Source organism: Equus asinus, chromosome 2 (genome assembly GCF_041296235.1).
Source record: "Equus asinus isolate D_3611 breed Donkey chromosome 2, EquAss-T2T_v2, whole genome shotgun sequence".
NCBI classification, from domain to species: Eukaryota; Metazoa; Chordata; class Mammalia; order Perissodactyla; family Equidae; genus Equus; species Equus asinus.
This window is the reverse complement of record NC_091791.1, coordinates 181,132,917-181,156,276: the sequence shown is the minus strand read 5'-3', so window position 1 is coordinate 181,156,276 and position 23,360 is coordinate 181,132,917. Positions and strand designations below refer to the sequence as shown.

Below are 23,360 nucleotides of genomic sequence, written 5' to 3'. Positions count from 1 at the left end.
AGGTATGATAATCATTAAAACATGTTGAAAAACGTCATCAAGTTGGTAAACACGAGGAGGAGGTGGTGTTCTTGAAGGCTCCCTTCCATCTTTGCTGTAGGCTGTCTCTGACCGTGCGCTTTGGACAGTTTGTTTACAGCGTTCCTGTTTGAGTTCCCTTACCCAGCAATTGGTCAGTCTGTTGTTCTGAGGGAGTTTGAGATTTCACCCACTCTGACTGGCATGGAATAATTCTAGGTTCTTCTTTAATTTAATGTATTTTTTTAAATCCATAAATTGTTTTGCAATGTTTTCCATTTTCAAAGTATTTGTTTTACAACAGACTGTCCATAGTGGTTATCTCTGGGGAGTGGAAATGGGGAGTCCTCTGTGTGTGTGTGTGTGTGAGAGAGAGAGAGACAGAGAGAGAGAGAGAGAGAGAGGGAGAGAGGTGGGGCGGAGGGAGAGGGAGAGCAGGCGGTAGCGCGCAGCACGGGAGGCAGTGGAGGGAAGTACTTCTTTGTGCCGTTCTAAGCTGTGGGCAGCTTCTACATTAAGCACGTATTAATTTTACAGTAGGAAATAAGTCAGTGAAACATTGAACAGAACCTCATAAAATAGAATACCTAGTTACCTTTTTTACATTTTACTCAACTCTAGGGCTATGTGAACAGAGGCAAAATAAGAACTTGAAACAGTAAGCCCAGATAACCCAGGTCAGATATCCGCCCCTAAAGTTTTTAACTTTAACTCTTCAGATTGGTGACCTCTGATAGATATATTTTTCAAGTTGTCACAGAAATATCCTGACTTTCTGCACCATTTCATACTATTAAAAGCATTTTTGTAGACTCCATGATTTTGCCTGGTCCTTATCACAATAACTGTCATTTTCAGATAAGGAAACCAAACGGAAAGTTAAGGCCCCGAGCTGAAAGTTACCAAAGTAATTTATCTGAGGTCATACAGCAGGGGAGGGAAAAGGCCAGAGGCTGGGACTCTCTCCTCCGTACTCTGTAATGCTGTAACTCTACATTTTACCTTGTATCTTGTCATACATAAGTTATCTCTTAGAAATGGTTCCTAAAATTTAAATAAGTGAAATAGCTAGAATATCCAGATAATCAGATTCCTCATCTGCCTCATTCAGGCCTGAAACCTGGACCTCCCTTTTCACATCCTTCATCTAAAATCCATAAAAACACAGGATTATAAGGCACAGCCCTGGAAAAACTAGGAATTACCAGTTTGAAAATGTTGCCCTATGTTATATTTTTTCCAGCTTTATTTTTAAGATCTAGTTGTTCCAATTGAATGGAAAATAAGTGGCTACTATAGAGAAAAGACTGCTTTGGATATTAACTGACCATGGAATTCATTTAATGGAGGCATTCATTTACATCTTGCAGTAAATGGAATGGAATGTCAGTATAAAGAATTATCCCTTCTCCCTAGAAAGAGGCCATCACTTCTCAAAGTAAAGCCCACTGGAAACAGATATTGATTAACTTAAATGCTGACATCTTTTTCAAATATCCGTGGGAGTAAGCTTTCATTGCAAAAACAATTTCTTTTATTCCCATTCCAAGCTGGGGATGTGCGGAGCATATTATTTGCAATGTTGACACACAAATGAGAATCATAAGATTAAAATGCTACATGTCTTTAATAACTTTGTCTTCTAGTTCCATATTTACTGCTTTTCATATGTTTCCCTAAGTAAAATAATAATAATAGTAGAAATCGTTATCTAAAGCTCATGGCTGTCAACAGTATTAAACTGTGCTTTCAGCTTGCATCCTAATTAAGCATGTTTGCAGGTTATTTTGCCAAACACAATAGAACTTTTGTGTTGAATTTTGCCATGATATAAATTACATGTGTGGGTTAGAAATATTCGGGGAGAGAATAATTTTTCATATGTTCAATCTTTCTTACTTAATAAACCATTTGGACCTGTCCCTGTGGTCATTTTACTACAGACAGCATTAAGTCAAACATATTATATTTTCTCCTGAGGTAGTGTTTCTAAAAGATTGCCTTTTAGAAATGCAAATGTTTTTCTTTTTCTTTAGATTTTTAATATTTTCTTTATCTTGTAAATTCTGCAGAAAGTCAGAGGGTGGTACCAGATGCACTTCAGTTTATCAGAAGAAATGTGGAAATTAGTTAGTTGCATGATTTAGAGCTATAACTTTCCCTAAGGTGTGTGCTGAGCTGAATGAAAAATGCACCTTTGGGTTCGAGTGGAGAACTTAGACAGAGATGTTTGTATTTTGAAAAGAAGAATCTCAGTAGAATTAGATCATAGTAGGATTTAATTTATGACCATTTGTTTTTCTGATTCTCTCTTACTCGATCATTATTCTTACCAATCATCCGGTAATGGGAAGGGCAAGAGCATTAAAGTTTCATTAAGAACAACTCTCCTTTCTGGTAACCACTGGGGTAAAACTAGAAGTATATATTATCTATAAAATTCCAGGATATGTGACAAGATTCTGCGGTAAAAAGCAGTATCTTTTATTGGCAGTTTTCACAGACTCTCTGGGGTGTGTGTGTTGGGGAGGAAGAGGGCACGGGGGAGGGCAGAGAGAAAGGCGTTAGGGGTTCAGACACTTTTCTTAAATAAACTTCAGGCCAAAATTTTCCAGTCAGGCACCACCCAAGTGGATGGAAATGAGGTGCAAGTAGCTTTAGATTCTCAGTGGGCTCCTTCTATTCGTTCATTCCAAAAGTGCTCATGGCCCTACTGCCATGTGCCGGGCACCATCTCGCTAAGTGTCAGCGCTGCTCCTGCCTTAATGGGGTTTACCGTCTAGTAGAGGAGACAGACAACAAACAAGTCATTACACAGGGAACTGAATCACGGCAATTGTCTAAGTGCCATGAAAGACAACTCTCAAGCTGTGGGAATTTATAACCAAGGATCCTAATCTAGACCCAGGGTGGGTCAGGATGAGAATATAGGAAAGGCATTCTTTCAAAAATGATGCTTAGGCTGGAGCTCAAGGATGAGGATTAGCCAGGCCAAGATGAAAACGATGAGTGGAGACAGACAGACAGAACAGGATGTGTGACTGTCCTGAAGGAGAAGGAGGCACGGGGACCTGGGAGAGGATGAAGAACAAGGGTAGCTGGTGTCCGGGAAACCAAGGGAGAAAGCAGGCAGTGCAGGCTGCAGAGGCTAACTGGGCCACAAAGTTTTAGGCATGTGCTAGTAGGGCAGCTGACTCCCTGTAGATGACCGAACTGAGGGAGCACATTGAACAAACATATTACATAAGTGGACTAAATGGGCATGGGAACGTTTCATTTATAGAGGTCCAGAAGTAGCATCTCACGAAATAAACTTGGTTCAAAGACTTCTTCTTCTTCTTGATCATCTGCCTACCTCCATATCAAAGCATCTCAGTTTGTCCTTGCCTTGACTTCTCAACCTTTAGAATTTTGTTTTGGGAACCTGGTTTGTTAGTTTTCCTTGGGGTCAGTGCCTTTATTGAGGCAAGGAATAGACTGAACACACCAAAACAGAAAAATCCTACAGGGTTCCCAAGGAAATACGTTAATATGTTCCTGCATTTTGTATAATATTCAGTGATATAATTGACTCTCAGATGGTATTATCCTGTATATATATATAGAGAGAGAGAGAGAGGGTGAGAGACAGACGTGTGTGCGTGCATGTGTGTGTGTGTATATATATATATATATGAAATAATCAAATGATAACTATTATGCTTAAACCCTAACCCATTTTGACATTGTATGTATTTTATAATTTGAGCTAAGTGAGTAAGGCCTTTAAAATTATTTTACATTTCACAACACTTTAAAGAACGGATAGCTTAGGGGGAAAAAAGGAATTTTCATGGCTATTTTCTGAATGGCTACATTTAGATGCTGAGCTTTTAACAAGACTTTGATTTCCTTCCAAAGCCCAGAGCCCTGCAAGGACAGGATCTTGGGAATACTCCACGTTCTTGAAGAATGCTTATCAACTAAACCATCTCATTTTAGTTAGTGACCTTCTGTGGAGTGAGAAGCTAGCATTTCCCCAAATTATCTCACATGAAGAGAAAACAAACACTGTAAGAGATTCTCTGATAGCTGTGAAGTGGAAACAACTGTATTTTTTAATTAAGCTTCAATAGAAGGTATTTTCATTGGGGGACAATATATCACAATGCCACGACATCAGGAGAAAAAATGCTTCTGTCGAAGTTTATGAACAAAACAACAAAAGAGAGCCAAGATGAAGGAAAATGAAAGCTGTATACTGAGAGGTGACTCTACTCTGAGTTGACTTGGACCCACTAAAACTCATAATATCTAAAATGTAAATTTCTTCCTTAAAAAAAAAATGCACTTGACTCTCACTCAAGCTGCCTCCTTGTTCAGCTACCAGGAGGCAACTATGATTTCAACTCACTAGATCATTTTCATGATGCCCGTCGCCAGCTGTGGGGAGGACAAGGCTGAGATGCTGTTATTTGCCTCGTGGTTTTTACCAGGTGCTTAACCAGTGTGCGTATCCCCCTCCTTTGTAATTTGCTTCTGAGGCCTTGGTTCTTTGTGTATTATGTCTTTATAAAGGAGAAACAAGGCATTTATTAAACACCTATGATGTGTCGAGGTCAGTATACATACAAAGATGAATGTGCCATGGCCCCGTCCTTTCCTTTAAGAGGCTTTGAAGGAAGCTTCACAAAACATCAGTTTGGTGCCCATCTCTGCTAGATCCCATCAAAGACTGAACCCAAAGACTGAGCCAGAGCCCATGCTCTTAATCGTTGTTCTGTACTAATGTATGGACACGTAAGCCTTTGAGTCTTTCTTTCTTCGGGATATAGCCACAGTCCCTTAACCCCTCTTCAAATGACATGGTTTCAGGCCCTCTGTGTGGTCTATCTCTCCCGCTGTAGCTGCATCAGCTTTGTCAATGGCAGTGTCAGAACTACACACTACTGCAGTTTTGAGTTGATCAATTCAGATACACAAGGATCAACCCTTCCTGTGATCTGAACACACCCCTTTCTTAAGGCAGCCAAAGATTGCACAGAGATGAATTCTTGGGGGATTTGTCATGGGTGAGGAGGGGGGAGAATGGATGTTGCTTTTACATCAAGATGTCGGTATGTATAAATCTTCACGGTCAATTAAAATCCCCAGATTACATGAACTGCAGTCAAATCTAGTGTCTCTCATCTCAAATTTGTGCAGTTTGTAATCACTATGCTTAAACTTAATCCTGTGGGTTCAGTCCAGTGCTAGAGCCTGTGATGATCATTTTTAATGTGGAGTTCCTCATCTGTCCTTCTAGTTTCCCCTCCCAGTCTGTGTCATCAGCAGATCCAATGACACGCCTTCCACATCTTCACCCATGGTCATCCAGCTCCTCTTCAGGCTGTTGTATGGACACATCTTTCACTGAAGAACTATTTTATTTAGCCAGATGAGGGATCTCCAGCTATACTCTCATCCATCTTCCATTCAGTGTCTTATTAATTTGATGTGTTATTAATCAAGATAACATGGAAGAGTTTTTCAAGTGGTTTTCTGAAATCAAGGTGTGCAGAGTGATTCAAAAGGAAATGAAACTCTCAAAAATGTATTACTACAGTGAGTTTTCTGCAGTTTCCTCCTGTGGGGATACGTCACAAACATCATGTTTGTATCACCTCTTGCAGCCTTTAGGAAATGAAAGGCCACATCACTACCACCCTTTTGACTATTGGTGGTGATGCGCTACAAAGGGGCTGGAATGAATTAAAGTAGAGAATTGATGTGTGCTCTTAGCACAAACTGACCATTTGTAAGATGATGGAAATAATTGTGATATATCTTATTATAATTTGTTTGACCATATGGTGACATATAATCTAATTACTAGGTCATAGATTTATTAAAATGTTCAATTCTTTTTGAATCACCCTGTTATGGTTTTGACATTCTTGTCTTCAATTTGCTCACTCTCTGGGGGAGGAAGAAGCAGAATAAAAGAGTTCTGCAAAGAAGTGCTTCATGATACCCTGAAAATCATGTGACTTCTCAGAGGACTTCCATTCTGTCTTTAATTTTCTTATCCAAAGCATTTTATGGCCATCTCTTTCAGTCACTTCTCAGCAATAATTTTAGTTCTTCAAATGGCAAACATATTTTAGCAATTTCTGACAAGCAATGCTAAATCTGCTCCAGGATCATCCAAGGCCAATCCTGAACAGAGATCATTCCTCTCAGTGTGCTCATTGTAAATCTGTCTGAAGAAGCAGGGTATCTTGACTTCATTTTAGGTGGTTAGGAACACTGTTAAAATGACTCAAAGCTAAGCTCAGAGAGGATCTCAGATCTGGTATGGTACCAGGAGGAATTAAAGGGTGAGTGAATTGCAAGGAGCAAAGGAAATGTGGTTGGGGCTGCCCTGAGGCAGGAAGATTCTAAGACCAGACTTGGGTGTGTATACTCATGCTGAGCTCCCTTAAAGGAAAAGCCTGTCCACTGCGCTCAGCTCAACTTGCCTTGTGGGGGCAGCAGGCTTCCTGGCCAGTCCCCCTCACCACCCCTAGTCTTCACTAGCTAGCAAATCCTGCTTCCCCCATCTTCCTTAACCCCCACCTTCTGGCATGTCTCCGTGTGGAATGTCTTCTTAAAGACACCAGACCCAAATCACAAAGGCCTGCAAGGTGGGCGAAGGTTCTCTGTTTATCAAGCTGGCAGCCAGCTGGCCAGTCACTTAACAAGGCATCAGAGCTCATGCCAGGGAAGGTAAAAGGGGAGGCATAAGCTTCTTTTATCAAGATATTTTGCCTCTGCATATTAACTCCTCAACCACCATTGCCCTAAATTACTGGTGCTGTCTTTAGCTGCTGGCTATATAGTTTGGATTAGATGGTTAAATCAGTTACAAATATGTAGCGTGTTGATTGTTAACTATTTTGAGTCATATGATCCCATTTCTGATTATTTGGTGACTTTTGTAGAATTTTTAGAGGTTGTGGAACCTCACGGCCGCCAACGTTTGGGATCACTTATTAGTGTCTCTTGCTAAGCTGTAGACAGTCTAGAAATAATATGTCCTGTCAGGGAACTCAATGATCTTCCTGAAGAGAAGCTGGTAAAACATCTCTTCAGCTCTGGGCTCACGCAAAGATTGCAGTGTGATGGAAACAGCCAGGGAGTTCTAGTAAGAGACCTGGTGTTAATTCCCAGTTCTGGTGCTTACTAGTTAGCCATATCTCTGGCAAGTTATAACTTCGCTCTGTCTCAGTTTTCTCATTTGTGAAATGGAATGTTAACATCAGCCTTAAAATGTTTGCAGGGGAATTAAATAATTTTTAAAAACTATGGATATTGGATTTTGTATTGCTATCTCAAAATAAGGTCAATGCATGTAATATTCATTATTTCAGGCTATTCAACACCAGCTTAGTTATAAATCTCATATTTTATGAGGAAAATAGGAAAATATTTAGAGGAAAAGAATAAAACTCATCTGTAGATGGAGACATCATATACAATACTTATAAATAAATATTTAAAAGGAAGTGTGTATTTTAAACATGAGGAAGAAAAGGTTAGTTCAGTAACAGTTTTTTTGTCGTGATGAATTACATCAAGAATGGTGACAGTTGATTGCTCCTGCAATTGAGCAAAAGATTGGAATACAATAGTTTAGGCTTACGTGTGAGGAATGTGGGTTAGGAACAAAGGAACTGATTGATGACAATTGGAGGAAATTGTGGAAGTGAGTTGGAAATTTTTAATAACAGAACAGATTTTCATCAGCGTTAATATCCATTAACATAATTAAGGTGTAACCCATCCTAAGTATTTTACTTAGACTAGGTGACATTTTATTTTTTAATCAATTTTTTTTCTATTTTTATTTTATTGTGGCAAAAACAATGTGAGATCTACTCCCAACGCATTTTTAAGTATATAATACATTATTTTTGACTTTAGGTGCAATGTTGTACAGCAGATCTCTACAACTTATTCATCTTGCTTAGCTGAACTTTATGCCCACTGATTAATAACTCCCCATTTCCCACTCCCCTTAGCCCCTGGTAACCACCATTCCACTCTTTGACTCTATGAATTTGCCTATTTTGGATACCTCATATAAGTGGAATCATGCAGAATTTGTCTCTCTGTGACTGGCTTATTTCACTTACTATAGTATCCTCAAGATTTATCTATGTTGTCACATATTGCAGAATTTCCTTCTTTTTAAAGGTAAATAGTGTTCCATTGTATGTATACACCACATTTTCTTTATCCATTCATCTGTCAATGGACCTTTAAGTTGTTTCCACATCTTAGCTATTGTGAATAGTGCTGCAATGAACATACGAGTGCTAATATCTCTTCAAAATCCTGATTTCAACTCTTTTGGATAAATACCCAGATGTGGGATTGCTAGATCATATAATAGTTCTATTTTTAATTGTTAAGGAACCTCCATACTGTTTTCCATAGAGGCTACATCGTTTTGCATTCCCACCAATAGTGTACGAGAGTTTCAATTTCTCTACATCCTTGCCAACACTTGTTGTCTTTTGTTTTTTGATAATAGCCATCCTGACAGATATGAAGTAATATTTCATTCTGGTTTTGATTTACATTTCCCAGATGATTAGTGATGTTGAGCCTTTTTTCATATACCTGTTGGCCATTTGTATGTCTTCTTTGAGAAGTGTCTATTCTAGTCCTTTGCCTATTTTTTAATCAGGTTATTAGTTTTCCTGGTATTGAGTTGTAGGTGTTCCTTATATATTTTATATATTAACCCCTTATCAGATATATGGTTTGCAAATATGTTCTCTTATTCCATAGATTGCCTTCTTACTCATTTGTTTCCTTTGCTATTCAGAAGCTTTTTAGTTTGATATATTCTCACTTGTCTATTTTTGTTTTTGTTACCTGTGCTTTTGGTGTCATATCCATGAAATCATTGCCAAGATTAACATCATGAAGATTTTCCCATAAGTTTTCTTCCAGGAGTTTTATGGTTCCATGTCTTACATTTAAGTCTTTAATTCATTTTGAGTTGATTTTTGTGTATGGCGTAATGTAAGGGTTCAATTATATTCCTTTGTGTGTGGATATCCAGTTTTCCTAACGCCATTTGTTGTAGACTGTCCTTTTCCCGTTATGTATTCTTGGCACACTTATTGAAGATTAATTGACCATATATGCTTGGGTTTGTTTCTGGGCTCAGTATTCTGTTCCATTGGTCTATATGTCTGTCTTTATGCTGGTACCATAATGTTCTGATTACTGTAGCTTTGTAATATATTTTGAAATCAGGAAACGTGATGCCTCCAACGTTACCCTTCTTTCTCAAGATTGATTTAGCTATTTGTGGTCTTTTGTGATTCCATATGAATTTTAGTATTTTTTCCCATGTATGTGAAAAATGGCATTGTGATCTTATAGGGATTGCATTAAATCTGTAGATCACCTTGGGTAGTATGAAAATTTTAACAATACTCTAAGTCTTCCAATCTATGAACATAGGATGTCCTTGCTTTTGTTAATCTTCTTTAATTTCCTTCACCAATGTTTTGTAGTTTTCATTATACACGTCTTTCATCTCCTTTGTTAAGTTTATTCCTAAGTATTTTATTCTTTTGGAGCTACTGTAAGTGGGATTCATTTTCCTAATTTCCTTTTCAGATAGTTCAGTTTTAGTGCATAGAAAGATGAGCGATTTTTTGTATGTTGATTTTGTATCCTGCAACTTACTGAATGTGTTTATTAGTTCTAAACTTTTTTTTATTGAGTCTTTAGATTTTTCTGTATATAAGACCATGTCATCTGTAACAGAGACAATTTTACTTCTGATTTGGATGCCTTTATTTCTTTTTCTTGTGTAATTGCTCAGACTAGGACTTCCAGTACTTTGTTGAATAAAAGTGGTAAGAGCAGGCATCCTTGCCTTGTTACTGGTCTTAGAAGAAAAGCTTTCAGTTTTTCACCATTGAATATGAGGTTAACTGTGGGATTTTCACATAAAGAGCTTCTCATGTTGAGGTACTTTCTTTCTCTTCCTACTTTGTTGAGGGTGTTTATCATGAAAGCATGTTGAATTTTGTCAAGTGCAATTTCTATATCTATTGAGAAGATCATGTGATTTTTATCCTTAGTTCTGTTGATGTGGTGTATCACATTAATTGATTTTTGTATATTGAACCATTGTTGCATCCCAGAGATAAATCCCACTTCATCTTGCTGTATGATCCTTTTAATGTGCTGTTAGATCTGATTTGCTAGTGGTTTTTTTTGAGGATTTTTACATCTATATTCATCAGGGATATTGGCCTATAGTTTTCTTTTCTTGTGGTGTCTTTGTCTGGCTTTGGTATCAGGGTAATGCTGGCCTCATAAAATGAGTTAGAAGTCCCTCCTCTTCAATTTTTTGGAAGAGTTTGAGAAGAATTTGTATTAGTTTTTCTTTAAATGTTTGGTAGAATTCAGCAGTGAAGCTGTCTGGCTTTCCTTTGTTGGGAGGTTTTTGATTGCTGACTCATTCTCCAAACTATTTATAAGCCTGTTTAAACTATCTATTTCTTCATGATTTAGTCTTGTTAGGTCATATAAGTCTAGGAATTTGTTCATTTCTTCTAGGTTATCCAGTTTGTTGGCATATGGTTGTTAAAAGTAGCCTCTTATGATCCTTTTTAGTTCTATGTCATCAGTCATAATGTCTCTTCTTTCATTTATGATTTTATTTATTTGGGTCCTCTCTCTTTTTTTCTTAATCAGTCCTGCTATGGGTTTGTAAATTTTATTTTTTCAAAAGACCAACTCAGTTTCATTGATTTTTTCCTATTGTTTTTCCAGTCTCTATTTTGTTTATTTCTGCTCTAATCTTTATCATTTCCTTCCTTCTGCTAACTTTGGGCTTAGCTTGTTCTACTTTTTCTAGCTCCTTGAGCTATAAAATTAGGTTGTTTATTTGAGATTTTTCTCCTTTTTTAATGTAGGTGTTTATCACTATGAACTTGCCTTTTAGTACTTCTTTTGCTGTATCCTGTAAGTTTTGGTATGTTATGTTTTCATTTTCCTTTGTCTCAAGGTATTTTCTAATTTTCTTTTCAATTTCTTCTTTAACCCAATGGTTGTTCAAGAGTGTGTTGTTTAATTTCCACATATTTGTGAATTTTCTCATTTACCTTCTGCTATTAACTTCTAGTTTAATTCCATTGTGGTTAGAAAAGGTACTTGATATGATTTCAGCTTTCTTAAATTTATCAAGAATTGTTTTGTGACCAACATGTGATCTGTCCTGGATAAAGATCCATGTATGCTTGAGAAGAATATGTAACCTGAGGTTTTGGGGTAGAATGTTGTGTATATGTCTCTTAGATCCTTTTGGTCTATAGTGTTGTTCAAGTCCTCTGTTTCCTTATTGATCTCTGTCTGGGTATTCTATCCGTTATTGAAAGTAGAGTATTAAGGTCTCCTACTATCATTGTATTGCTATCTATTTCTCCCTTTAGTTTTGTCAATCTTTGTTTTTTGTATTTAGGTGCTCTGATGTTGGGTGCGTATGTATTTATAATTGTTATATTTTCCTGGTTGACTCACCCTTTTATCATTGTATAATGTCCTTCTTAGTCTCTCTTGACAGTTTTGACTTAAAGTCTATTTGTCTGAAGTAACTATAGCCACTTCTGCTCTCTTTTGGTTATCATTTGCATGGAATATCTTTTTCCATCCCTTCACTTTCAGCCTATGTGTGTCCTTAAATCTAAAGTGAGTTTCTTGTAGATAGCATGTAGCTGGGTTTTTTTAAGAGATCCACTCAGCCACCCTATGTCTTTTTGTAAAAATTATTTTATTGAGGTCATAATAGTTTATAACATTGTGAAATTTCAGGTGTGCATTTTCACTTGTCAATCACCATCTATATGTGCCCTTTTACCCCTTATGCCCTCCCCTCACCTCTCTTCCCCTCTGATAACCATTAATCTGTTCTCTTTGTCCATGTGTTTGTTTATCTTCCACAAATGAGTGAAATCATGTGGTGTTTATCTTTCTCTGACAGCCGGTCTATGTCATTTGATTGGGGAATTTAATCCATTTATATTTAAAGTAATTATTGATAGGGAAGAATTTATTATTTTCATTTAGGTAATTGTTTTTTGTTAGTGTTGCAGTTCTTTTTCTATCTTTTCCTCTCTTGCTGTCTTCCTTTGTATTTTATTGATATTTTTGTGTTGATATGCTTTGATTCCTTTGTTTATTTCTTGTGCATAACTTCTATAGGAACTTTTTATGTGGTACTTACATAAAATATCTTATAGTTTTAACAGTCTTTTAAGCTGATAAACTTAAGTTTGATTGCATACAAAAACTGTACACTTTAACTTCTCCCCCCGACACTTTCTGTTATTGGTGTCACAATTTGCCTCTATTCATACTGTGTATCTTTTAACCTCTTTTTTTATTTATAGTTAGTTTTAATACTTTTGTCTTTTAACTTTTATCCTAGATTTAAAAGTGATTTATCCACCACCATTACAGTGATAAAATATTCTGTATTTTTCTATGTTTACCTTTACCAATGAGTTTCATTCTTTCTTATGTTATCCTGTTGCTGTTTAACATCCTTTTGTTTCAACCTGAAGAACTTCCGTTAGACTTTCTTGTAAGGCAGGTCCAGTAGTGATGAACTCCATCAGCTTTTGTTTGTCCAGGACGTCTTTATGTTCCCTTCATTTTCGAAGGAAAGTTTTTCTGGGTATAGTATTATTGGTTAGCAGTTTTTCCTTTCAGCACTTCAAATATATCATCCCATTCTCTTCTAGCCTGAAATATTTCTGTGGAAAATTTTGCTGATATTTTTATGGGGATTCCCCTGTATGTGACAAGTAACTTTTCTCTGAATGCTGTCAAAATTCTCTGTTGTCTTTGACTTTTGACAATTTGATTATAAGGTTTCTCAGTGTGGATTCCTATGGATCCATCTTTTACAGTATCCTTTGGGCTTCTTGGATCTGGATGTCCATTTTCTCCCCCAGATCTGGGAAGGTTTTAGCCATTATTTCTTTGAATAAGCTTTCTGGTCATTTCTCCCTCTCTTTTCATTCTGGGACTCTCATAATGCTTATTTTGATCTACTTGATAGTGTCTCATAGTCCCTTAAACTATCTTTACTCTTTTTCATTTTTTGCTCCTCTGACTCAATTATTTCTAATGATCTGTCTTTGAGTACGCTGATCCTTTCTTCTGTTTGATCTAGTCTGTTGAATCTCTCTAGTGAATTTTCCAGTTTAATTGTTGTATTCTTCAGCTCCATGATTTTTGTTTAGTGATTTTTTTATATTTTCTGTCTTTTCATTGAAATTCTCACTTTGTTCCCTTAAACTCAATGAGCATCTTTATACAGTTATTTTTAATTCTCTATTAACTAAATCATATAACTCTGTTTCTGGAGATTTATCTTGTTCCTTTGTGTGGAACATCCTTGCTCGATTCTTCATTTTCCTTGACTTTTTATGCTGTTGTTTGTACAAGACAAGGGAGCACCTTTCCCAGTCTTCATAGACTGGCCTCAAATAGAAGAATACCTGCACAGTTCAGTCTGACTAGAGACTCCAGGGACCTCTACCAACTCTTTCCCTCCCAAGGGGGAAGCAGGCAGCTATTGTTTTTGTCTGCTCACTCTGTGCTGAGCAAGGGGAGAGCTATGACATCTATCAGTTCAAACCTCCATCTCAGGTCTCCTTCAGGTGGCTAGACTGTACTGGGCCTATTAGAACTCCAAGACTGGCAAGAAAGATGCCAGTTCTTCGGGAAGCTCCAGAGAAGTTGGGGTGTTGAGTACACACATCAACTCTTTGCCTCCCCAGTGGGAAGCTGAGAGCTGGAGTTTCTCATCCACTCACTCAGTGTTGAACTGTGGGGAGGATCGTATCCTCCATCCGCCAGCCCATGTTACTGTCTCCATTCTCCCTCAGGTAGGTAGACTGTGCCAGACCCATCAGAACTCCAAGCCTGGCAATACAGACTCCAGTCCTCTGGGGAATCCCCTCAGAAAAGTTGGTGTGCTGGACATGTAACCCAATCCTTTCCCTCCCCTAGGAGAAACTGGAAGCTAAGGAGTCTTCTTGATTGTTTGGCACTACACTGGGACAGGAGCTCTAGTGAGAGGGTGTTCTGAACCAACCTACTAGCTTCTTTGAGTCTAGTTTCATGTTCATCCAGGGGGCAGGAAACTTTTCATTAATTTCTAGATTTCTACAAGAGAACTTGTCCATGAACTGTTGCTGAATCAGTCTGTGGGAGGAAGGAGGGTCCAAGGCTTCCTACTCTGCCATCTTGCACACTTTGAGAACCCCTGAGTTCATAGATATGGTTGAGATATGCTCTGACTCCAGAGCAAGAATGTGTATGGAAATCTTTCCACTAAGGTGAATTTCCTGATAACCCCCATGAAAACGAGGGCTTCCTGTTTTAAGCCTCCGTGTTTCAACACTGCACTGCCCTTTTCTTACTTTATAAATTTATTTGTAGGGGAAATGGTTTCATGAAGTTCTTTTTAAGCTTTTATGAGCCTGATAAAATCTATCAACACTCTCTTCAGAAGAGCCCATATACACATACACAGAAGCATTGCTTATAATTTCAGGAGGTTATTGGACACCTCCCCGACTAGCCCACCCACTGACCCTAGGAGTCTCAGTAGAAAAACTGCCCTAAGGCAAAGTCTTGTGTTCACTTGGATGTAACAAAAATTCCCTTCTTATACTTAACCTTTGTGTTAACTTATTTGTAAAATAGGAATAATAATAGTTATTACCTCAAAAATTGTGAAGATTAACAGATGTAATACATGGAAGAGCCTAATTTGAAAACCAAAAACACTAAATATTATCTTTTTCTCTCTCTTTTTAGTCTTGCTAAAACAATCCTCATTCTTGAGGCAGTTGGATGCCTCTCCCTACTAGGGGAAAGATCAGGAAGTATAAGAAACAAGAGCCTAAAGAGTAATATTTCAAGGCCTTACTTTATGCCCATTTAATTCTTTTGCTAAAATCTGGTCACAGGCTTCCATATCATGGTTCTCTCTCTGAGTCACTGAGCAATGGCATCTAGCAAGCCTAGGCCTGCCTCTGTGACCTGGGAGTTACAATTCATTTGCCATGAAATACTCCACTTTGCAAATGTCCAATGCCTTGTCATATCCCCATGTTAATGCCTCTTGGCAGAAAGGAAGAAATGTAAAGTTCTAATAGGGGTTCATTTCCAGGCTAGAAGACACTGAGTCCTGCGAAATAGTGATTAAGGGTTAAGTCTGATTCTCATTGTTTCTACAAAAATAAATAAATAAGTACATTGATAGGCCAAGAAGCAGACATTTATTTAGCAACTACTGTATACACTGCACAATAGGTGACACAAAGAGGAGTAACACATGCTCCTATGCTGTGCTGACTCACAGTCCAGCAAGGGAGATGGATACACACAAAAATAAACCAAACACAAAGTGAACCATGGCTCACAAAGGCAATGATTGTGGCTCAGACAGTATTTCAGGAGTATAAGAGAGGGAGAAATCGATTTTGATGGAGATCCATAAAAGTCTTTTGAGCAAGATGGGATTTAAGCTGGACCCTAAAGGAAGAGTGAAACTGCTGTGGGTAAATATGATGGGAAACGACATTCTAGGCTATGGGAGTAGTGTGAAGAAAAGCATGGAGTTAGAAAAGTGCTTGGTATGTATTTGGACAATTATGATTTAACCAATGTGACTATAGTATAGGTTGGGGGCTAGAGGTGTAGAACTTGAGGCTAGGAAGATAAGTTCGAAGCATATTGTGGGAAAGAAACCAAAGGCTGAGTGAGGAGCTTTGGCTTTAGTCTCCATGCAGTGGGGAAGGATTGAGGATCGTTGAGTACACAGATACCAGAAGGAGATCTGTTTTTATAAGAAGAGAATCCTGTTGCCTCTGCGAAGAATAGATGATAGAAGGCAAGAAGAAAGCAGGACCTGGTGAAGGTAAGGGGAGCTGAACTAAAGTTAAGAGAAGCAGGAGTAGCCAGAAGAAGATGAAGGGGAGAGGCATTTGAGAGGCTGCACTCACTTGAGGATGGTTGACGACACACAGCAAAGAAAGCAGAGACTAGCTGAGAGGGCCTCCTTGGCACAGCCAATCCCAAGCCGGGTTGCTGTGTAAAACAGACCATGGGCTCAGAGGAAGTGACTGGCTAGGGGCCCAGAGGCCATGTGGTGAAGGATACCTCTTGGCCATCCCAAGAAGACTTTTCTCCTCTCTAGAATTCCCAGAGGGATAGCAACTGACCATCTGCTTTGCCTGCATGGAATATCAAAATCACTCATTCCTGGGCATGGGTCCTCAGCCTGGCAGCTTCAGAAATCCTAAAGATCCTTTAAAACAACTGTCAGGCAGTTTCCCAGGTGATTCTGATCTGGCAACCTGAGATGGGTCTGAGGTGGGGACAAGCATCCATATTTTGTAAAGCTTCCAGGTGATTCTGATGCACAACTGAATTTGGGAACTACTGTGGGACCTTACTGTTGGGCTGGGAAAGGTATAGAAAACATGGGTTCAAAACATGCTGGTGAACACTGGGATGCCTTGAAGACCTCAGATTTTTGTCTCCAACCATATCTCAAGCATAATGACCTTCACTGAGTGTCTTAGCTTACCCTCCATCCCCAACTCTAATCCTCAGCAAACACATCTAGAGATGGGAGAGGCTGCGTGCTTGACAGGGTCCCCTGAACTTCCCAAAAGGACAATGTGCATACAAGTCGTCATTTTCACCCTTGTCTTCAATTGAAAAAGGAGAGCTTGGCTGTGTCACAGGGGAACCGTGAGAAAGTCTTATTACAGGGTGCTTTGGGTCTTTGAAAACAGGCTACATAATACTACTCATTTTCTGCCGGAATTTTACAACATTCATAGCACTTTTACTGCTGTTATTGTTTTATCTCTCAGAAAACTCATACAGTACAAAGGCAAGGCAGGTATTAAAAATGTCGCACTGGGCTCTGTGTGATTCAGTGACTCATGCAAGGTCAGACAACCAGAGCTGGTCCTGAACCCACCGTCCTCCGGAGCTCCAGTTCTGCTTCTGTGCCATAAGGGAAAGGGTAACATAAAGGCATTTTTCTCTTCTTGTAAAAGAGAAAAAAGGGGGGAAGGGGAATTGTTTAAACACACCTCCCTCGTTCTGCAGTCACTGCATTGTTTTTCCTGTTGAAACACCCTGTTGGTTTGTAAATCCCTTTAACCCTCCCCAGCACCTGTATGGCCCAGATCCAAGAATTACCACCGAACCCCTCACTTTTTACACTTAGCCACATAGGCGTTTCTGTGACGGCTCTTGGTTCAGCTGAAAATTTCAGAGCTTCCAGAAGTTTTCTCCTTCCAGAGAAGCTATAGAAGCATGTAATGCTCAGACTTGATTTTTTTTTTTTTTAAATGAAGCAGAATATGTTTCTCCCCTTTAGTTCTCCTGCCGCATAAAATAGTGCGATGGTCCGGCCCTGTGTCATTCCTCTGTGAAGGTCCTTCTGAAATAGGGACCAAAAGCCAGGGCAGGGCAAGGATGGGGGTGTCTCCATCAGAAGCTTATGGCCTGGGGTATGACCTCTCTTTAGGGTAAGAACTGAGGCTGAAAACATAATGAGAACTTCCCAGCAAATTCATTATAACAAAGCATAATGTGAGCTCACTAGGCACAAAAATAGGCTGAAGGAAAGTGACTCCCACATAAGACCTAATTAAATACTTTGATGTCAGAAAACAGAGCAGGGAGGGGTGGAAAATCAAAGCAGACCAATGCGAAGGACCTAAATTTGAATAGAAAGAAGACATGTTTTTTTTCTCTCTCTCTCTCTTTCTCTCTCTCTTCTTCTCTCCCTCTGTGTCTCTGTCTCTCTCCCCTTTTCCTCCTTTGCCATGAAGGAAGAATAAGATTCAGGAACAATGGGTTGCAAATTCTTCAGCCAATTAGTCCAGTGACTTACTACTGTTTATAATGCACAGAATGTCACAGGCTGTTTTGCAGCCTCCCCAAGTTGGTTTGTTAATAACAGGAAGCTAGCACTTCTCAGTACAGTGGATCAGCTACACGTGAAAATAAATGCAAAAAACCTGGAGGGGAATAGCGGCAGACCGAGAGTAGCCTTGATTTAATTTAACATTTGGGGGTCCACACACAAATGAGCATTTTAGTAGGCTTCATGGTGGAAGTTGCTGTCATTTGTAAAATATTCTGGCCAATTAGCTAATAGTGTGCTTGGATTTCTCCTGTTTTGATACAGTAATACTAAGTACATTGTGAAGCCCAATTATACAAATCATCCCCATATGCCATACCAGTCTTTCTTTATGAACTGTGTTTATAAATCCTGTGTGAGGAAATGTGTACTTCAGCAATTTAGACCATGTGTAAAAACATAGCCAATGGGATTGTCAAGAAAACAAGTTCCAGCCTAGGAAATCCTAATGTGTTCCGCTGGAATAACAGGAGGGTGCCGGGGAGTGCATTGCTCTGCTTAAATACATACTGCTTTCTAGTGTTTAACCAAGTGAGGGGCTTCCGCTTCCCTTTCTGTTATTTTATTCTTCTTTTCTTTTAGGATCCAACCTTGGAGTTTTTGAGAAAATTTGGGATTGGTCTTCTCTCGGGTACAATAGCCTCAGTCATTAACATCCCTTTTGATGTTGCCAAAAGTAGGATTCAAGGGCCTCAGCCGGTTCCCGGAGAGATCAAGTACAGAACCTGTTTTAAAACAATGGCAACAGTCTATCAAGAAGAAGGGTAATGCATTCTTATTTTAATAAATGTACAAGACTCAAGTATGGTTAAAACCATATTGGACTTCCATTTTGATGAGAGCCATTGAGCCCTCCTAAATCGGGTGTGTCTGAGGAGCTCTAGGGAATAGCTGACAGGCTTTTTGAGATAATACAATAATGAGATGTTGGCAAATGTTCTCACACCATCAAGAAGCCTGAGCCACAGTCATAGAGTTCCCTGCATGTTTGTCTTAGAATGCGAAGATAAACGTTTTGCTTGTCAGTTTGCATAATATGCTATTGTATTTAATATGCCCTGTTAACATATGGGCAGGCGCTTGATTGTCTTCTGACTGTAAATCTCATCAAAATGTCAATTATATTCACCTGGGAGAATTAAACATGAGAGTTCTGTGAAAGTAGTTTTCTTTTAAAAATTTAAAGTATGTGCCCTTTTCTGGTGGTCTTTTTTTTTTCTTTTTAAGACTGTTTTTTTTTCCTTTTTCTCCCCAAAGCCCCCCGGTACATAGTTGTACATTCTTAGTTGTGGGTCCTTGCAGTTGTGGCACGTGGGACACCGCCTCAGTGTGGCTCGATGAGCAGTGCCATGTCCACGCCCAGGATTCGAACCAACAAAACACTGGGCCGCCTGCAGCGGAGCGCAGGAACTTAACCACTCGGCCACAGGGCCGGCCTCTGGTCTTTTTTTTTTTTAAGTCTTATTTTTGTTTCTTCATCCGTCACCCAGGTCTTATTTTCAAGTAAACAAGTAACATTTTATTATTTTGATCTAAACTGCATCATATTTCCTTATGTGAGGACTGAGTTTATAGGCTTTTAAATTCAATTACAAAAGTCATTTTGTCCATATACACAGCTGTCTCAAAAGTAAGATCTGTCTTGAAAGCAAAAACCATCTCGCTGATGAAAGTCATATTTCTGATTGGACAAGACTAGCGTAGCTTGGGTAATAAAGAATTGATTAACTCTTTCCCCTTGTCCATTTGCTGCAGAGAATACTTAGCCGGATACTGTCTGGTTTGCAATGTGTGTAATTTTAAATATTTTTTTTTTGGTAAATGCTATATCACCATCTCAATCAAGCTGAGGTACAACTCCATTTTATTTTCAGAATAAGAATGTTGCTCTTTCTCTTCTGGTTATAGGATTTTAGCTTTGTACAAAGGCCTGCTTCCCAAGATTATGAGGCTTGGACCAGGTAATGATGCTTTTATTACTTATATCCTTCCTTCTTTCTTTTCTTGTTTGTGTCTATCAGCAACACTGTGATAAAAAGTTTATCACACTATAAAAGATGGAAACCTTGAAGATATAAAGTTGTCTATGAGCATTCAAGATACTGAACGCATCCATTAGAAATGTTCTAGCTTTGTTTATAAGGTATTATTTACGGCCTTGCTGGAGGCTGATGGAAGCCAAAGCTCAGCTTAAGTCAATAGGAAAGGATCCACAGCCAGTGGGAGGCTGAGTGAGCACAGAGTTACATACATGGTGGCTTCTGGCTGAAGGGCAGGATTTTCACTGAGTGAGGGACCAGCCTAATAAAACTTTTCCTGGTGCTCCCTGTTCATTCTTGCTCCTGTCTCAACTTCATTTCAAAAAGAGAAAAAGAGGACAACTTGCCTCCACAAACAGCAAGAGCCACTGGTCTTCACAGTCACCTCTGGGGCATGGTGAAGCTGCAGCCTGGCTCTTGCCTTCCTGGCCTCTATCACCGTGATGGTGGAGGCTCCTGGCTCAGGGCCTTCCCTCAGGACACCACCCACAAAAAAACTGCCATTCCCACAGGGAGAGTCAGCTGCCTCTATGTAAATAGATAGGAAAATAACTGCTGCAGACCCAACCGCCTGGGCAAATAGTCTTGGATTATAAGCAACCTGATGAATAAGTACAGAAGTATGTGCTAGACCACACATATATTTTTTTACCAGGTCACACTCACCTACTTCGACATCCTGGAAATCTTCTCCTACTCCTCTTCCCTCTCCCTTTCCCATTCCCCTCTTTTCACCCAATGTCTAAGTCCCCTGCCTCACTCACACACAGGCACATTCACCTTTAGCTCTCAATCCAATGAACCAGCATTTCTACCAACCTCAGATATAGACCTACAGTCTGTAAATGGAAGCTGGTGAACTGTTCACACTTTCATGTATTTAGAAAACACCTCCACAATTCCCGATCCATCTGTCCCAACCTTTCTAGGCTTTTAAGCATGGATTTTGCTTCGCCTTTGAGATTCAGACCTGCCTTCTGCTAGTCATTGGCCCATGTGTAAAAACGAACCCAATAATAAAGAATATTGGTGATTTTGTGCAACTCTCTCTGCAAGTATGTGGTGTTTTTCCTTCACCACACAGTAAAAACCTGCTAGTAGACTAGTATTAGAGAAAATCATAGGATTGGCCCTAACCCAGCTTTCTCATGACGGGATAGGCCTGAAAAGAGTGGTGGCCAGAGAGAGTTGAGGTAAAACAGTAATTGACTGGAACCTTAATCCAAAACTCTTAAATAATCTGACCCCAAGTTTTGTTAGAGGCTTGCAAATGTTTGGTTGGCTTTTTAAATGTTTTTGCATGAGGTGTCCTGAGTTGCTGTGGTGTCAAATCCAATGGAAAGTGTTGTTGTGGACACACTGTCCAGATTAAACAAAACTGTGAACAACTGGAAATCTCCTTCAAGGACCTGGCCTCCACTCTCATTCCAAACGTGCAAGTCCTAAGTAACTTCAAAGGAAAGACTTTTGAGTTAAGGCTAAGAATTTTTTTTTTTTTTTAAAGAGAGAGACAGTAAAAAAGAAAAGAAAGGTGAACCTGGAATTTTCATCCTTTGTTCTAGAGAAGGATCCCATCTTATTTTCATAACAGCCTTAGCAGCTCGCTGTGCCTAACGATCAGTTACCTCCCATGAAAGGAGAATCTCGAAGACTGTAGTTTAAACTCCAAATATGTCTAGGCTGAAAACTAACCCAAATCTGTGTGTTCTTGTCTTACGTTGTGAACAGCTAATAAGGGTAAACAGAGTAATTACATACATATTCACAGGCAGCTGTCGTGAGTCCTTTTCGTTCACAGAGTACCGAGAGGGCTACAGCAGCTGAGAGGGGTCTGATAGAGTATCTTCATGGGTTAAAAATGAAAATTACAGGCAGATAATTATCTTTGGTATACGGTTACACAAACATGTGCAGCCTGTAGATTAAAAAAAAAGCACATGGCAGTATGTACAAAATAACTAAGATCAAAATCAAGTCCTATTTCTTTCTGTTAGACATCAATCTTCTGCTTATGCAGCCAAGTCTTCTCTAAGTTGTGCTCAGGATATTTGTCCACAGTTTGATTTTATAATATTTTTCAGACAGACATGAGAGGACAAATAGAGGTTGTTGTAAAGGGCACAGGACATGTGCCCTCTACTGCATCAGATAGAACACAAAATCATCCACATACAAATGCTTCTCCCAATGTGTAGATATTCAGCAGCCTTGGTGCTTGTTTTCCTGTATCACATTCCTGTTGATGTTTTACATAGAAAGCCTCTTTGCAGCCAGTTATATAACTCTTCTCTTCCTTGAAAAATGGTGGTCTTATGACACCCAACCCCTACTACCAAATTTTCAAGTGCAATCCATATATATCTGAGGTAGATAGAAGAAATGACAACAAAAGGAGGGTGAAAGCCAGCTAAGTTTTGCAGTACAGAGTTTTAAAATATTCAGAAGCTATTTTTCACATTGCAATCCAGTTTGAAAGCTGTAAGAGAAAAACAGACTCATCCATTAAGCACCATCTTAGAGATTTCCTTCTTGAATGCAATCCGATAATGCTAATTATGGACTGAAAAAGATAAATCCTTTGCCTACATATGAAGAATCTGGAAGTTTCTGTTTGCAGGAAAGTCACATGCCCTTACATGACTAAATGTGTCTATATTTATTTACTTTTAAAAATTAAAAGTGCCTGAAAAAGAATCTGATGAGGAATGATGAAAGTTACAGAAACTCATGGGGAAAAAACGTATTTGGAGATTCAACATGGTCTTGATTTTGCTCTATTTTCCACAATAGTTTTATATCTCTGTATTGTTGCTCAAGAACTGATGATTCCAACCAGCCCCTGCCCAATAGGTTGCATGACTTCACGGATTCAGAAACCTAGTGGGAAAGATGATACTTTTTCACAGGGTTTGCCATTAAAACCAGCTCTTTTCTTTTCTAGGTGGTGCAGTCATGCTGCTGGTTTATGAATATTCCTACTCATGGCTTCAGGAGAACTGGTGATTGCCTAGGAAGTGTTTCCCCCCTTGAAATAATGGATATTTCCTATACAGCACCATGAGAAGGAGAGGCTATCAATCAGCTAAGCTGATGCAATTATTAATTATAATTACACCATTATATACAATTCTAAAGGGGAAAACAGTTTGTTCAAGAATAAAACCTATTTTGATACTTCCAAACTTATCTCTAAGTAATTTTAGATTGTAGTTTTAGCCATGTCCACAAAACTGTGAGAAGAAAAATCATATGAAGCAATGAGATATGTAAACTGAATATAGAATAGCATAGAATCAGGTATA

General features: G+C 38.9%; 2 protein-coding genes across 7 annotated transcripts in view; one reads left to right on the top strand and one right to left on the bottom strand.

The window, feature by feature from the left end:
* Nucleotides 1-23,137, top strand: part of SLC25A21 (solute carrier family 25 member 21) — a 439,143-nt gene extending 416,006 nt beyond the window's left edge. For 5 of the 6 annotated variants that reach the window (XM_014853089.3, XM_070504264.1, XM_070504262.1 and 2 more), the window contains 3 exons: nt 18,602-18,783; nt 19,928-19,980; nt 23,000-23,137. In XM_014853089.3, coding sequence (XP_014708575.1) covers nt 18,602-18,783; nt 19,928-19,980; nt 23,000-23,061 — 297 coding nt within the window. In that variant the 3' untranslated portion in view covers nt 23,062-23,137. Of the gene's footprint in view, nt 1-18,601; nt 18,784-19,927; nt 19,981-22,999 lie in introns of those variants that run through there. The other variant, XM_070504266.1, reaches the window with a different exon arrangement.
* The window catches only part of PAX9 (paired box 9), a 54,408-nt gene that overhangs the window by 8,987 nt on the left and 22,061 nt on the right, over nt 1-23,360 (bottom strand). The window lies entirely within an intron of this gene.